Raw genomic sequence first — 14,771 nt, forward strand, 5'->3', positions numbered from 1 at the left:
GCAGGGTATGCGTGACTGGATAGGCGCGAAAGCAAGTGAAGCCGGAAATGGAAGAGCTCTTGAACAGGGGAAAAATCGAAATCGTCTTGATGGCGAAGAAATATTTATGTACACACATGGAATGTGGGTTTGTTTTGTACAATTGCAAGACCGGCGACAAAGCTCTCGAATGCACCACTTGATGCAAGCATTCATCGACAGATTTCCTTCATAGTCTTGCAAACTCGCTTGTTTCTGCGCTGCTTTCATACGTGCCACGCTCAGCAGCGGCCTATTGCAAAGCTTTCTCCACGCCACGAGTACGAGCCTCGCCCGGTCGAGCGCTGACCAAACGCAATCCGCTCTCCTTTTCTGCCTTGATCGCTCGCCTCTCCTTCTCTGTGGCGTTCAGCCAGGTCTCCTTTTTCCGCTGGGCTCGCTCCAGGAATTGCTCATATTTCTCCTTCTTCTGTGCCATCCTGGCCAGTTTAGCGTCAAGCAGGCCCTGCTCACCGAGCGCCTGCTCGATCAGTTTGCCGCGACCAATTGCTTCCTCCGCATTCCTCTTGGTGCGTCTTCTTGAAAAGACGGTCACGTTGGGGAGACTTGCGCCGCGTTGGATCTGTGGTGCATCGAAGAGTCGCGCGGGAGGATCCTTTTTGCTGAGGGCGTCGACTAGATCGTTCAGCGAGTTGGTTGTACTCATTATTCGGTCCGGGATCGATTGACCGGAAACTTGCATAATACGCTTGAGAATCTGTAGAAGCCTTAGTAAACAGGGCAAGCTCATCATCATCAATGACAGTGAACGCTTACTGCAAGCTTGACATCCCGTGATGGGAACGGCAAGCGCTCGAAGCGTTTGTAATCCGTTGCTCCATCCCATTCAGGAAAGTCTATCTTCTCCGACATTCTGTCGCAAATTTCATCGGCGGTCTCTGGAGACACCTCCTGGAACTTTGATGGTATAGTCGCAGTGATGGCGAGATCTGCTCCTTCCTCGAGAGATTCGAGGGCGAGTTTTCCGTCCTTCTCACATAAGCGCACATCGTCGTAGGAGCTCCACGCAGCCTTGCGCCCAAAGCATACATTCGACAAATCACGCCCTTGCTGGTGTAGCGCCAATACTTCGACCGCTATGTGATACAATAAAGCCTTCTGGTGGATAATCGGATGAAACGTCCTCTTTGCACGTCGCTTGAACCTGGACAAAATCTCAGCACTCTGAACGTCGTGAACGTCGTGCTCACTTCACACTAGACTCACCCAGTGTATACGGTTTTCTGCAGACCTTGCCGCTTCGCCCATGCATCGCTTCCCACTCGCGGCAAGCCATCCGCAGTCTTCGCCGCTTCATACGTTGGGGTTTTGGAAACCCTGATGGGAGACGCGGCGACTTTATATTTCTTCTTGTCCAGTCCTAGAACGGTCCCGAAACGATAGGGTTTGATGGTAGCCTCCTGCTTTTCCGCGACATCTTGTACTTGCACCTTTTTCTTTGGTTTCTTTGATCCGAATATCCGTTCCTGGAGACCGCCGAAGAACGAATTCGGATCGACATCCCGTCGGTTGGATGTATGGAATTGTCGGCTCATGCATGAGCGACATACAACCTGCTGGCCATTCGATGAGGCCGCAAGATGAACGGCCTTCGTGGCGAGCTGTGCAGGACGCATGGCTGATGTGCGTGCGTTGTGCGATAGGTGTAAGGGCGATTCAATGCCAGTGAGCTGTGGTTTGTGGATGATGATCCTCGAAGTATTACGGCAGACAGCCCGAAGGGGAAGGCACCCGCAACGCAAGCACGTGACAGCACTTCTATGTCGCGTCAAGTATTTCACACAATGCATACTCATACAGCCTAGATATACAGGAAACCGGTTGAACCAGCACTGTAACTATTCATTCAAACCGGATCGACGTTCCCCTCTACTCTCCTTGGAAAAGCGTGCAAATCATTGTATTAGTCATCAACGATCGAAGATATTGGATTAGTCATCGGAGTTGCAACCCGTTCCGTCCGATTTGACTACATACCTAGCCAATGCCTTTTATTATTGTGTTATAACGGGGTTTTGTCGTCATACCAAGATTGACGAAACGTGACGTACAGCACACATGACCTTTTAGGTGGACGGTCATGGCGTTTAAAGGTGCTGCACACAGCAAGCAGCCGAGCGGACGACATGACTGGCTAGAAACAATGGAGAACCACAAAGTCATTTTGATCTTACTCTATTACTGAAATTTTGAAGGGGCGGCACCTCAGCATGAGACTCGCCCGCCGTGGACCACTTTCAAATCAAAAGCAGTTTAGAGCTCGTCGGACGGGTTCTAATTGTTATGGAATGGTTGGCAGCTCGCATCTATCATCTTTGTGTACACGTATAGGTCTACCAAGCAAGAGCTCGATCTCGTACGATAGCGAGTCACCTTCCTCATGATCATCTGTACAAGTGAGCCCGCAGTGGAACTGAATTTCTGCTCCTACATGGGATGAACTTGCTGGAGGCACCGAGAAGATGTTGTCATATCCGCTCTTTCACATGCGTTAAAGAACAGTGAAACGATTATTTTTAGCGAGAAGCTTTAGGCGGACGTATCCCAGAAGCTGGCGTATCTGTGGCAATTTCGTCGCTGTTAGAAATTGCAACATTCCAAGGTTGTGTTGGTCATCGGAGTGAACGAAAATCAGATTAGTCATCGGGTTGGACCATTCGTAAAGGTCGCCGTGTTGATCAACAAGGTAAAGAAGATGAAACTGATGCTTTCGCACACCTTCGCGTGATGTACGATAGATGGCGATGGACAAACCCACTTTCTAATAGAACCCTCCACAGATTTGATGAAAACTATCCACATTATATTCTTTGTGGAAATCACTCGCGCGAGTCAAACAAAGATTCTTCGCGTGAGACCAACGACCAAAAACTCGGTTGACGTCGGGTATTCGTCAAAACATATATCGCATGCATTTACAAAATCTTGGAATTAAGTGGTGCAAAAATTTGACGTTGCGGCGCAAGGAATGGAATCCGCCAACAGTCCCGTACTATTGCTGCTCGATCTGACGCCTGCTGCATTAGTCGGCATCGATCTTCTATCGTTCACAACTACACCTCGATTTCGAGGCGTCAAGGGAGTTCCGTCAGGCCTACACTTCACGTACACGGGTGCAAACGCAGTGTTTTCCGAACGCCACGGGCTGTGGTTCAACATCACCAGCGTCAAATCCGACGACAGTCAGCAACCTTTAGTAATCGCAAGATGGGACGACAACAATGAGAATCTGCTCGCCGATACCGATGCAACCGAGAATCTGCGTTGGCGAGCAAATTTGGGAGAGTTCTGGCGCGAGGCTCTCACGCCGTATCGACAATCAAGCGCAACATCAGAGAATGGCGAAGTTGAGAACTGGATGACGTTGACATCTTGTATCACACCCGGACTTATGAATAGGATAATCGGCAGCTCGAGATGGAATCTAAGCTCCGGGAGCTCGGCTGTCCAGGACATTGAAGCGATCCCCGGATTCAGTGTTTCAGAAATCTCTGCCGAATATCAACGCGACCAGATCCTACATTTCCTCGCCATCAACCTCAAACAAACCTGGCGTCCCGGCGCGACCGGCCGTGAGCGATCCGAAGCCGCCCAGGACCGCTCATGGGCCTTGCTCAATCTCACCCCGGATCTCGACGAAATTATTGGCGAGCTACAATTTTGCTTTCTCATGCTGCTAACACTAAACAATTTCTCTTGCTTGGAGCAATGGAAGCGACTTCTTGAACTCATCTTCACCTCGACCACAGCCGTCGCCCAGCAGCCGGATTTCTTTATTCGAGCGATTGCCGCCCTTCGACTACAACTACAGCATTGTAAGGATGCTGAGGGTGGGTTGATTGATCTCGCGGACGAAGGCGGGTCACTTCTAGGCTCGCTCCTTATACGCTTTCGGCGCGGACTTGAACGCTCAACAATGACTGGAGGAAATGCAAGCGATGTGATTGACGAGCTCGACGACCTGGAAGATTACCTTCGCGAGCAACACGGCTGGCAGTTCGGTGGAAACTTCGCGCGATCGGGAATGCTCGAGTTTGAGGACGGCGAACAGGTCCGCGCGACAACGACAGCATATGACGAGGATGATGAAATTGGAGAGTTTGCGCCGGAGATTGTGGATTTGACGCCGGAGCAGTTGAGAATGATTGGTGGGGGCGGGCATATGGCGGCCGCTCATAGCCTCGAGGGTGGCATTGCTATTCAGGGGAGTGATTGGGGCACGCGGCGATCGAAGAGTATGGGAAAGGGACTATTTGTGGAGGATCGCACTGTGCAGAGGTTTGTTGTCGACCAAGATGGGAGCAGTGACGATGATGACCACGGAGATGGTCACGAGGATGATGTTGATGACGAGAATGAGAGAGTCGCGCATCTCAAGCCCGCCAAGAGCGAGGATGAAGAAAGCGAGGAAGAGGAGACGCAAGATCTCGAGGATATGGACTCTCGATATTGAATTCTTCCAACAAAATTTGCGTGAAGTCTAACCACCAACGAACAACAATTCGCGGACATTACATTGTGATGTTTGCTTACATTGGTAGTTGTCCCACTCATACTCCGTTGTTTAACAGCAGTCGTGCTTTGTGAAAATGGATACACGGTAAGATGGTGGCAACCAACCACAATCGTCTCACAAACCGTGCGAATATTCTGAGCAAGGGTCAAATTCCATTTGTATCAAGTGATTGACGAACCTGGGCGAAACCGCATCATAATGGTCCTCAAACTCGGAATGGGCTCGTGAAAGAGCGGCTCCATTGGGTACATCACATCACCTTCATGCGAGCATGCTCATTCATTTTCGGAAGCCTGCTGATGGGTTGGCTCAAGGCATACGTGCCGGCAGATCTCAAATGAACACCATACTGGGCGGTGGCTCCTTGGGCCACTCCGCCGTCACTCCTGCCCATGAACTACAAACCCTCGGATACACAAGAATTGCACATACCCAAGACGCACTCACCGCTAATACAGGCCAAGATTATGGCAAGATTCCGTCACAAGGCAGTCGAGGCGAACTATACTCTAGCATAACAAACCGTCGCGTTGACTCACCGAAGCTTGTACAAGAAGCGGGTGCAGCGACCCGCCGCTGCCATGAAGAAGAACGGCGCGACGGAGAACGAACTAAAAGCGTTTCGCAAGAAAGCTAACGCAGAAGTCAACGCGATTGCTTCACCTTTTCGGAAGATCACGCCGCGAACCGTCACGAACGCGCTCGTTTTGCAGGCCGCTTCGCCTGTACAGCCTGTACTCGCTGTCGCAACTTCTGCTAATGATGTTTCCGTCTGGTGTCGTGCCAAGCCATGTTCAAGCGCCAGCTACCGCGTCGTCCCGCCGCTCTCGTCCCCAGTGATATCAATTACCACAAGATATATTGTGACATACATACAGCACTGAGCAGACAATCAGAGAGCGAAAAAGAATTGGACCAGTAGGGGATCGAACCCTAGACCTCTCGCATACATCAGAACATGCAAAGCGAGCGCGCTACCACTGTGCTACAAGCCCGTCTACTCGGAAGAGGCGTATTCGAATTATCTTGTTCACCAGATCGGCGTGCCAGCGTATCGATGCGAGGGACCGAGTGTGCCTGATGTTACGATAACATCTTACTGCTAACTGTTGCTGTGGATACTACGCACGGTATATGATCCCTCAAAAAATATATGTCGCAGTGAAGATTTGTGTCACTGTGATAATCATGGGCGAATGTAGAGCCGGCACCCAAGCGCCATCACAGGAATTGGGGAGCCATTTGCATTAGATCGTATGCAAGTATCGTTTGGTTGGGAAGAAGCCGACGCATCTTAGTCCTGGTATACATGACACCAGCCAGCTACGGCACAGGCCCGTTCCAAGCGTTGCCGCATCGGAGTGTTGTGCGGAGCCAAATCTGAGAACCCAGAACTAGAAATCACCTCCGACAAAAAATAAGGGCAAATCTTGCTGTGATCTACGTGCCAAAACTTCGCCCTTATTTTTGATCCCCCCACGTGCCAGGCTTGTCAAGTTGATTTCAGAAAACACTAGCATTGGCGCTGATGATGGCGTCTCTTTGATACAGGTGTCACTTCGAGAACGCTTCGTAGAGCGAAATTAGAGCTGCATGTTCATTTGGATTGCCAATCTTTTGTGACTCTGCCATGATGCTCAAGTGCTTTATAGTTACATGAATGCTTGCCTGCCTTATGCGTCATATTTTGTACTCTGGCCACTTGGCGCCCAGCCTTGAGCTGTGAGTTCAAGCAAGGCTGTCGTAGATATGGTCCACCCGAATCCGACAAGTCGTGCAACATGAAGCTTTCGCATTGACTGCATTGGGCATACGCTCTTTGGACAGATCCAGGCATTTATTACCTTCCTTTATGACCAAAACTTGAAAATTACGTTTGACAAACGCGAAGTTTACAGGATCCGGTCGAAATGGTACATGTACGCCCCAATGCTGAGATCGACAGAAGCTTACTCATCAGAGACAACGTCCTCGGATTAGTCATCTGAATATTGTTGGAAGCCCTTCGTCCCGAGCTCTTGCATCTTGGCTGATACTTGACAAAGAGGAAGTCGATGTGTCGGAACTGAAGTGCCATGGGACCCGACCTTTCCATTGGACGTTGTTGTCCGCACTGCCTTAGCATATGTGTGAGTAGCCGCGACCAAAACCTTGCCACCAAACCTCTTCGGAGCCATTGATGATCACCGACTCAAGAATGCAGTTGATGAGGACGTCGATGATGTGAGTTGGCGTGTTGTGAACCCATGGTCATCCGAGTGGTGGTTGATGAAGCTATGGCAATCTTTCACGTGTGACCAAAATATCTTTCACTCGATGAATAGTTCGTGACTGGCAGTTACGTCCGGGCCAGTGCCGGATGAGCCCAGCTACGACGGCATCGTTGTTATTGCGAGGTGCTTCCACGCCATACATGCGGCAAGATGGCCGCGCTCCTTACCTGAGTGTTGTGCGGATCTACGGTGTCAACTGAGAGTTATATATTTGGAACACCGCTTCCTTCCCAGAGTGTCGAAAGACTGCTGACTTCCTAAGGATTATTGCGGATCGAAGTGGAGCGTCAGAAGCACCTACGTGTACACAACATTACTCATTTTCCTAGTGAAAACGAAGCATCTTCAAACTTACCTGAGCACCGTGAGCTTCAATGCCCTGCGACTTGCAAACTATCCCTGTGGTGGATCGCCCGAACGCACAGCGCATGTCGCGCATGAGAACCTTTTTCGAACCCGATCACCCTGCAGCACCTTCCTATTCTCAATCGAGCGTTGATGAGGAGACCTTTGATCATCTAAATACTCAACCTACAAATTCGGCGATGCGAAGGCCGCCCATAGGTAACCAGACAGAAGAGAACTGCATCCTGCCGGACCTTGGTCGGGATGGGCCAAGCCTTCGAAGTCATCTGCTACAGATATACCGATCAGAAGACAGCAATGCCACAAATTCAGCACATGCTCTGCCATGTCCATCTCCAACATGTGATATGCGTGCTCTATCGCCCTGGCCAGACTTCAGAATTGCATGGCCTGCTCAGGATGACGGAGTCACGTTGCCGCAACATGGTGCTTGGCTCTGCGACAGCTGCACTTACGGCTCACAACAAGTTCGAGATGAAAGTCTAAATACGAACGAGAGGTCGAGGCTACCAGAGCGAAGATCGACGTCCATGCCCACCATCACCGTGGTCGGAGATGGAGGTCTCGATGACACATCAGTACCTACACGCTCTGCAATTGCTGATGGCCACGGTCGAAGGAGGGGACCAGTTCGTGCACATTTCGCAGAAGATAGCATGGCTAGTGATACAACTCTACGGCGCGCCTCTACAAGCCCACCGTCGACCGAGCAAGTGCAGTCTTCGATCAAAACGAAGAAATGGTACACAGTTGAACAATCCTCCGAAGACAACTCGGATTCTGAGGGTGAACTTTTTTCCACCTCGTCGTAGGACGACGCGGACGCGAAAAGAACCCCGAGCTCGAAACTTGTGAACCATTCTTTGCACAAGAACCTGATCGAGGTGCCATTCAGATTCGAGTCACTGGCCGGAAATGCAGATTACCCTGTCAACGAAGAAAGCATCTCAGATAGCACGCGCTTCACTCCTGGCGGTACCACTAGTGATTCTTCGCTGTGGTCACTATCCTCTACTCGGCTGGGGACTGTCGGCACTGAGAGTCAGCCATCGGCATCTAGGCATGATAGGAGCATTTTGACTGAGAAAGACAGAAGGCGGCACGATGATCCTGGAATATACGGTCAGCAGGACCAGAGCCAACGACCGCTCAAAAGCTCCGAGCAGGACATACGGGCCCAAGGCTCCTCTTCGCTACAAGAGAGCAATCGTGCACCACAGGCAAGTCATGGCAAAAACCAGAAAGTCATCAGTACAAGTGGCGCAGCAGGAGAGGTTTCTAAGGAGAAAGGACCGGTTCCTCATATGAACAAACCTATGCGTTCAATCGCTCAATGCGAGGATCTTCCGGTTGATGTCCCACCGAGTCCGTTACTCGAAAGGGTGAAGACGAAGCTGACTGCTTGGTCTTGGGAAATAGAAAAGGCGCAGGACGCAGATGAACAGAGTACAGCGCGCTTTCACCCGCGGGCGCAACCATTCATCCAAGCAAGATCACGTTCACCGAGCGAAGACCTGGAAGTTCCCTCTCCTCCGCCCAATACCGAACGCCACAGCGGACAGTCATCATGTAGACACTCGACTCAGCGATCATCAGCCGCCGAGGAGGAGCTGACAGTTGCAGAAAGAGATGCTCTAAGAGCCCTGGGGTCAGGCACTCCTGAGATGGAAGATGCTGATCTCGAAGATGAGGAAGATGACGACGAAATCGATTTGTTGATACCTGAACTCAAGCCAGGGGCAGATTCTTTGTATGAAGAGACAAACACAAACCCCGGTGTCAGTACACTCGACCGACCGAGTATGTGGCCTCCAAGAACCAGCTGCCCAGCTTTACCAGCAACTTCAAGGCAGTTCTCCAATCTAGCAGCTGAGGAGACTCACTTTCAGTCTCATCGGAATTCTGTGGACCTCGCACGCGACCGCAGGCACATGCAGGAAATGGCGGGCACGCTGAACCAGTCTCTCATGAACGTTCGGGACTCATTCGTGATCACCAAATCCAAGCTTGGTGGGAGGCATCCAGTAACTAATCCTTCATCCTCAAGCAACCTACATAGGCTTGAGCAGCATCCTCCGTCACAAAGCCCAGAGTTCTCACTTAGGTTGCAGAATTTATCCGCGTTCCTGGCCATGAATAGCTCAGCAGCGGCAAACCTGATTGAACCTCCTCGTCCCTCACCACCCACGTTGCAGGAGCACGATGATTGTCCCATTTGCGAGGTCGATCGACCTGAGTGGGTCAGGGCAAGGCGGATGGACACGAAGAAGTAGACAGGAGGTAAAGTGGAAGGCTGGCGATGCATGGCTTTGCGAGTCGGTGCCCTCTGGCAGCACCGTCCCGCGTAGGAGAACATATGGAGTGCTTGTAATTATTCATCGTCTAGCACGTTTGCAGCGCAGCACCTGTGACACGTCCCAATCCACATCGCTCTTTCAATCCACCGAGACACCCTTAGCCTTCAACTCTTTCCGCGCCAGCTCAATCTCTTTCATAAGTTCGTTGTGTGCCTCCGGGACATCGTTGAATGTGAGCACGCCATAGCCGAGCTTGAATAGGAGGAATGCGCCAAATGACACCAGTGCCCAGAACGGAAGCTTCGCACGAGAATTAACATAGTTCCCTAATCAAATTGATCATGTTGACATACCACCGGGATAACCTGTTCCTGCACCACAGCAGGGAAGGAAATGTGGCCGAGAAAGCAGACAAGGTAGACCTAGAGGGAGGTAGGAATATGTAAGTTTAGAGGTCTTCCGCTGGGACATCTTTCAACTGGCAATTTGCGTACAGATGAGACCAGAAGGGCCAGGGAAATGGTCTGCGTTGCGCGCGTCATCTTGGATGAGATTGATCTTGAAGGAGTGACGAAAGGAAATATATGGTCGCTTGTTACGCTGCTTTCACGGATGCTTTTTTCTCGCACAGTTGACGCGAAACGGGGTTGACGCGACGTCGCAATTCGTAGATTTGGAGTGTTCAGGGTCCACGAATTCGGGGGATTAGTCATCAGCGCCACGTGATCGTAGATCTCAAGGCTTGCAGGTGAGGGTGGAGCACAACATCTACTTGCACACAATAAAAAGGCATCGAGAAGTTCCTTGTAGAGGACAGTATGGGCGATAACGAAGTTGGTCAGGCTATCGCTTGCATCAAGCAAAAAGACCCCACATATGAGGACCGTGAGCGTTCGATGAAACTCCTGGCCAGACGTAGCAAAGAAGATGCAGCATTGAGAGTTACGTTGGCAGACGCAAGCATACTTAAAGCGTTTGTGAGGACGTTCGACCTCGACGTCGAAATCGATCAAGACTTGAAGATCATAGACGCAGCACTACGTTGCGTTGCAAACGCGTGCGCCGACAACGACGAAGCTCGGAGCAATATTACGAAATTGGGCTTTTCTTGGGCCGCGAAATGCCTTCGCTCAAGCAAGACGGAGGCCCGCACGTTAGCGGCTCAGGTCGTTTTTAACATCTGTAACGAATTTGAGTCTGCTCAGCAACAATGCTATCGAGAGCGGTTGCATTTTGACTTTTTGGAAAACTGCCAAGTTACCCCAGAGGGCAATGTCGAAACACTGAACGACACGATTGTCGATGTATTGTTTTTGATCACAGGTCAAAAGTCTCAATTAGAACAGACACTAGATAAACCTCTCTCAAGCAAGCAGCTGGAAACGATTCTCGCTTTGCCGCTTCACTCCATTCCGACAAGCGATGTAGACGCGGCGGCGTCGTCAGTAGAGATCGCGCTGGTGTACCTTCAAGATAAGACTGTTCAACCTCAGGCAGTCCTGGAGAAGCACGTAGAGCGTGTATGGAACATGTTGGCAATGCTCGATTCCTTTGCCTCCAAGCTTGATAGCGAAGGGAGTGAGTCAGCTGAGGATATGAAGATCATCGTGCCGTTGTGTTCCAGCATCACTTGGTGCCTATCCGACATGGCTGCTCTGCCGGAATTTGCAACGGTATACGCAATCCACGATGCTTTCATCGAGAAGCTTCTGTCTTGCATCTCTTCTGCCGAGCGACCAGATGACCAAGCGATCGACCAAAGCAACTACAGGCCGAGGAGAGTCATGCTCAATGCAGCTTGTCAGATGATCGGCAATGTGCTCTGGACTACAAAGTCCACGGAGCATGGGTTCCTCGTTGAGCAGCGAGCGCTTCATCGCGCAGTATTCGCAGCAATACTTCTGCCGGCTGTCCCCGGCAAGACCTCAGATCTCTTGTTCTCATCTGCAGGCCTTCTCATCCATCTGACGCGCTCGTCGATGGATGGCAAAGACATCATCGGAAGCGACGATCGTGCAGAGCCCGCCTTGAGAGTTCTCTGTCGACACCCTATGGAACAAATCAAGCACGAAGGCATTCGTCTCCTGAAAGCACTTTGCATAGGCCACGCCGAGAATCAGAAACGCTTCGGATCACTTGCCGCTGAGGTGACAGCCAAGCCCGACGCCGTTGAGCAGACCACATCATGAGCCAATTCCGGGACCCGAGGCTTTCTCCCTTTCTCATCTGTGGACTTTCCCCGCGAACTTGCGTCTGGTCCAGAGCTCTCCGTGCTCAATATATTCCGCACGTGTGACGGACAGGGATCGTAGCAACTCAGAGTCCTGCGCAAGACGTGCGCCGCCGAGCCAAACATTTTTGGTAGGGTCTTCCGCTCGCACAACTCGAACAGAATACGAATCATCGATCTTGTTACGAAGCTCACGCTCTAGGCGCTCGACTAGTCCAGGCATCTTGCTGGTTCCTCCCACGACGAGGATGCTGGCCAATAGCGGCTGCCATAGGCCTTTCGGAAGAGCATCTAGGCTCTGCAGTATGACTCCTGGAATTCCATCCTGCTGCATGCCAATATCGCTGGGCGCAAAGAGCAATTCGGGAACTGTAAAGCGTTCATTGCCCACAGTGATGGCTGGCTCGGCAGCGCCACCGATACCGAGGCGCATGCGTGCTGTCTTGTTCACATCATAAGGCTTCGCATAGCCTCGCTTCAGCTGCTCATAGTCGGGCAGAACATAGTCAACCAGTACGCTCGCATCGACTTCTCGAGGGTCCTTCTGGCCGCCTTTCCAGGCACGCTCTAGTCTGTCACTGAAATCACCAAGATCTGCGGCAACGTAGCATGTATCTTCTTTCATTTCTTGGACAATCCATTCCTCCCGTTGCATGTCCATCGTGCGGCTAAGTCTTTCCTTGAGTAAATTCGTCAGTAGCCTCCCGCCAATCTCCAATCTGCGGCATGCGGGGTGTAACGGATGCCCTTGATAGAGCGGCGTGACGGTGGTGTGAGAGTGGCCTATATCTACGACCAAGAGACATTCTTGCGAACTGCCTGCTGGCAATAGACTGGTCGACGCAAAGGGTGACTGCGTATAGGCATTAAGCATAGGCGCAGTCGTCCTGTACAGACTTGCAAATTCATATTCCTCGAAGACCATTTCGTCGGAATTCCTTTGCACTGCACTCGGCGCATTTGGTGCTTCCGTGAGTAGTAAATTGCATTCTGACGGATCGCAATGAACAGGACTTTGACTGTCCAAAATGGTGCGGTCCCAGATTGCCTTTTCGCCCTCCCAATTCACGATATAGCCGCGCTCCACAGGTCTGCGAATCTGAAGTTCGCCAAAGTCGATGCATTCATCTAATTCAGCCGCAATATAGGTTCTCTTGTCGCGCTGAGATCGCGCGATGCAATTCGGAATCACATGGCAGTCTTTGAGATCAGGCTCTACTCCTGGTGCGGAGAATCCGGCTTTAATAGTATGAGATCCATTGTCCAGCACGAGCGTCTTAGTTGCTACATTGACAGATAACTTTTTGGCTGGAGCTGAGGCTGAGGCTGATGTCGTCTTTGGTCGGGCCATGGCAAGTCGCGTGAGTTCGCAGGACCTGAATCATTCGACGCGTACTCGAAGAAATCTGTGGATCGAAGGTGACGTCGCGCGTCGAGCGGGCGAATTTGTTGCAGGGTCACAGACTTCGTTGCGGGGTGGAAATTTATTTTAAACGAATGCGTCAGGTCGTCATTTTGGAAATTGATTTCAAGCCAACTCGTCCAGCGAATTTGCGAACCTTGTCCGCCTTCTTTGATATTTAGAGTATCGCCCAACTTCATCACCTGAGATGGCCGGCTCAAAGCAAGAAGATACGGCAGCACTTGGTCGAACCATAGCCTCAGCGCAGGCATTACTATCACAACTCACCACATCTTCGGAAACAACGATCACGCAAACGATACCCTCCCCGCCTAACGCCCTTCATGTTGCTCGAGACTCTGCAAAGCTACTCAAAGCCCATGTCACTAAGATTGCGCTCCTCGCTACCAACAAGCCATTCACGCCTTCTGCAATAACGAAAGTCCTCCGTGAACTCAGTGGGACCTGTCTGCCAGCAATGATGAGTGCAGTACAGATCTGCCAGCAGGAGAAGGATACGTGGGGCGCGACCATGGGCACAGAGATCCGAACTCGAGTGAAGCGAGCATTTCGAGAAGTTGAGGGGCTGCTTGCAGAGGTTCAGTCTATTGCGGACGGCCACGGCTCGGTGGCCGGCGGAAGGAGCAGTCTGAGTGCGACAGGCGTTGTGTGGGAAGCGTGTGATGCGCTTATCGAATTGGAGAGGCTGGGAATCGCTGGTCTGGCTGTGAAGAAGGCGGAACAGTATCGGGATACCATCAAAGATGCGATTGCGGAATTACAGGAATGGCGCGAGGGCGAGGATTTAGACTCTGAAGGACGTGGAGACGTGCTACTGGACAGTGATGATGAAGGCGTTGATGGCGACAACGACAGCATCGAGGACATCTTCAATGCGGCAAACAGCATGCCTAAGGACCGGCCAGAATTGCGCGAACTTGTCCAAGATGCGGAGGGCAGACTGAAGAAGGTAGTTCTGCTGTACACGGCGGTCATCAAACGACGGCTGAAGACCTTCGTTTCCGTTAATGCGCATCACACCGCGGGCCGCTTAGACGAATTACTCATACACTTGACGGCCATCCCAGATCTGATCGATGAGCTCGCAGGCTCTTTCTACGATCTAGATGAGAAGCAAGCCAAGTCTAGGCTGGATAGGTGCATCTTGGAAGCTCGAGGCGCTGGCAGTGTAGCGGCGCTGAGTTGGAAGGGAGAAGAAGATGAGTTTACGGCCTGGCAGAAAAAGTGGGAGGCAGCTATTGGATGATCGTGAATCAATACACAGTCGTAAATTGAACGCCCTCATTTGATACTCAATGCTTGATGATTTATGCGTATGGGACAGGGCTTTGCACCAAGTATGGCGAATCTGGGAGTGAGTCAGGATACAACTTCAAGCGTCACAAGGGTGTGAGACAACAGGCCCGTGTAGTGAACGGTGCTTACAATTGGCAGCGTAGATGAAACGGCCTCACGACCTATATACATGCTCACAATCACCGATGCCACAACCCGTAAGCCTCGTACACAAAGCTCGCAGCTGTGTTGTGAACAAGTGGCACAATGTCGAAGTGTGTAAGAAGGTTCACCTTTCCAAATTGTGACAAACCGTAGCTCGTCTCTAGCTGTTGAACGGTCTTCACAAGAT

General features: G+C 51.2%; 7 protein-coding genes and 1 non-coding gene across 8 annotated transcripts; 4 read left to right on the forward strand and 4 right to left on the reverse strand.

The window, feature by feature from the left end:
* Positions 1 to 97: 97 nt before the first annotated feature.
* Positions 98 to 2,202, reverse strand: K489DRAFT_426898 (uncharacterized protein; the record flags this gene model as incomplete). The annotated part of the gene is made up of 4 exons (XM_033608292.1): positions 98 to 736; positions 796 to 1,183; positions 1,246 to 1,840; positions 2,091 to 2,202. The coding sequence occupies 4 exons, from the start codon at positions 2,200 to 2,202 to the stop codon at positions 272 to 274; spliced, it is 1,560 nt and encodes a 519-aa protein (XP_033458013.1). The 3' UTR covers positions 98 to 271.
* A 552-nt stretch (positions 2,203 to 2,754) lies between these two features.
* Positions 2,755 to 4,688, forward strand: K489DRAFT_382024 (uncharacterized protein). The gene has a single exon (XM_033605270.1). It carries the CDS (start codon positions 3,008 to 3,010, stop codon positions 4,490 to 4,492), a length of 1,485 nt encoding a protein of 494 aa, XP_033458014.1. The 5' UTR covers positions 2,755 to 3,007; the 3' UTR covers positions 4,493 to 4,688.
* Positions 4,689 to 5,466: 778 nt separating this feature from the next.
* K489DRAFT_t45 lies at positions 5,467 to 5,550 on the reverse strand. The gene has a single exon. It is a non-coding gene; the product is annotated as a tRNA-Ala (tRNA).
* Positions 5,551 to 7,202: 1,652 nt separating this feature from the next.
* On the forward strand, positions 7,203 to 9,467 carry K489DRAFT_411397 (uncharacterized protein; the record flags this gene model as incomplete). Its single annotated transcript, XM_033607799.1, has 2 exons — positions 7,203 to 8,002; positions 8,090 to 9,467. 2 exons carry the CDS (start codon positions 7,203 to 7,205, stop codon positions 9,465 to 9,467), a joined length of 2,178 nt encoding a protein of 725 aa, XP_033458015.1.
* Positions 9,468 to 9,629: 162 nt separating this feature from the next.
* On the reverse strand, positions 9,630 to 10,033 carry K489DRAFT_411398 (dolichol-phosphate mannosyltransferase subunit 3; the record flags this gene model as incomplete). The annotated part of the gene is made up of 3 exons (XM_033607800.1): positions 9,630 to 9,791; positions 9,845 to 9,913; positions 9,986 to 10,033. The coding sequence occupies 3 exons, from the start codon at positions 10,031 to 10,033 to the stop codon at positions 9,630 to 9,632; spliced, it is 279 nt and encodes a 92-aa protein (XP_033458016.1).
* A 276-nt stretch (positions 10,034 to 10,309) lies between these two features.
* K489DRAFT_371942 (uncharacterized protein) lies at positions 10,310 to 11,680 on the forward strand (the record flags this gene model as incomplete). The annotated part of the gene is made up of 1 exon (XM_033603281.1): positions 10,310 to 11,680. The coding sequence occupies one exon, from the start codon at positions 10,310 to 10,312 to the stop codon at positions 11,678 to 11,680; it is 1,371 nt and encodes a 456-aa protein (XP_033458017.1).
* A 33-nt stretch (positions 11,681 to 11,713) lies between these two features.
* K489DRAFT_389725 (actin-related protein, ARP6 class) lies at positions 11,714 to 13,378 on the reverse strand (the record flags this gene model as incomplete). Its single annotated transcript, XM_033606536.1, has 2 exons — positions 11,714 to 13,047; positions 13,366 to 13,378. 2 exons carry the CDS (start codon positions 13,376 to 13,378, stop codon positions 11,714 to 11,716), a joined length of 1,347 nt encoding a protein of 448 aa, XP_033458018.1.
* Positions 13,238 to 14,635, forward strand: K489DRAFT_382029 (uncharacterized protein). Its single transcript, XM_033605271.1, has one exon. The coding sequence runs from the start codon at positions 13,332 to 13,334 to the stop codon at positions 14,388 to 14,390; it is 1,059 nt and encodes a 352-aa protein (XP_033458019.1). The 5' UTR covers positions 13,238 to 13,331; the 3' UTR covers positions 14,391 to 14,635.
* The last annotated feature ends 136 nt before the right edge of the window (positions 14,636 to 14,771 follow it).

Source organism: Dissoconium aciculare (assembly GCF_010015565.1).
Source record: "Dissoconium aciculare CBS 342.82 unplaced genomic scaffold K489scaffold_9, whole genome shotgun sequence".
Classification (NCBI taxonomy): Eukaryota; Fungi; Ascomycota; class Dothideomycetes; order Mycosphaerellales; family Dissoconiaceae; genus Dissoconium; species Dissoconium aciculare.

What these genes read in the sequence shown, in the direction of transcription:
- K489DRAFT_382024 (XM_033605270.1), top strand. Translation starts at nt 3,008, where the DNA reads ATGGAATCCGCCAACAGTCCCGTACTATTGCTGCTCGATCTGACGCCT.
- K489DRAFT_382029 (XM_033605271.1), top strand. Translation starts at nt 13,332, where the DNA reads ATGGCCGGCTCAAAGCAAGAAGATACGGCAGCACTTGGTCGAACCATA.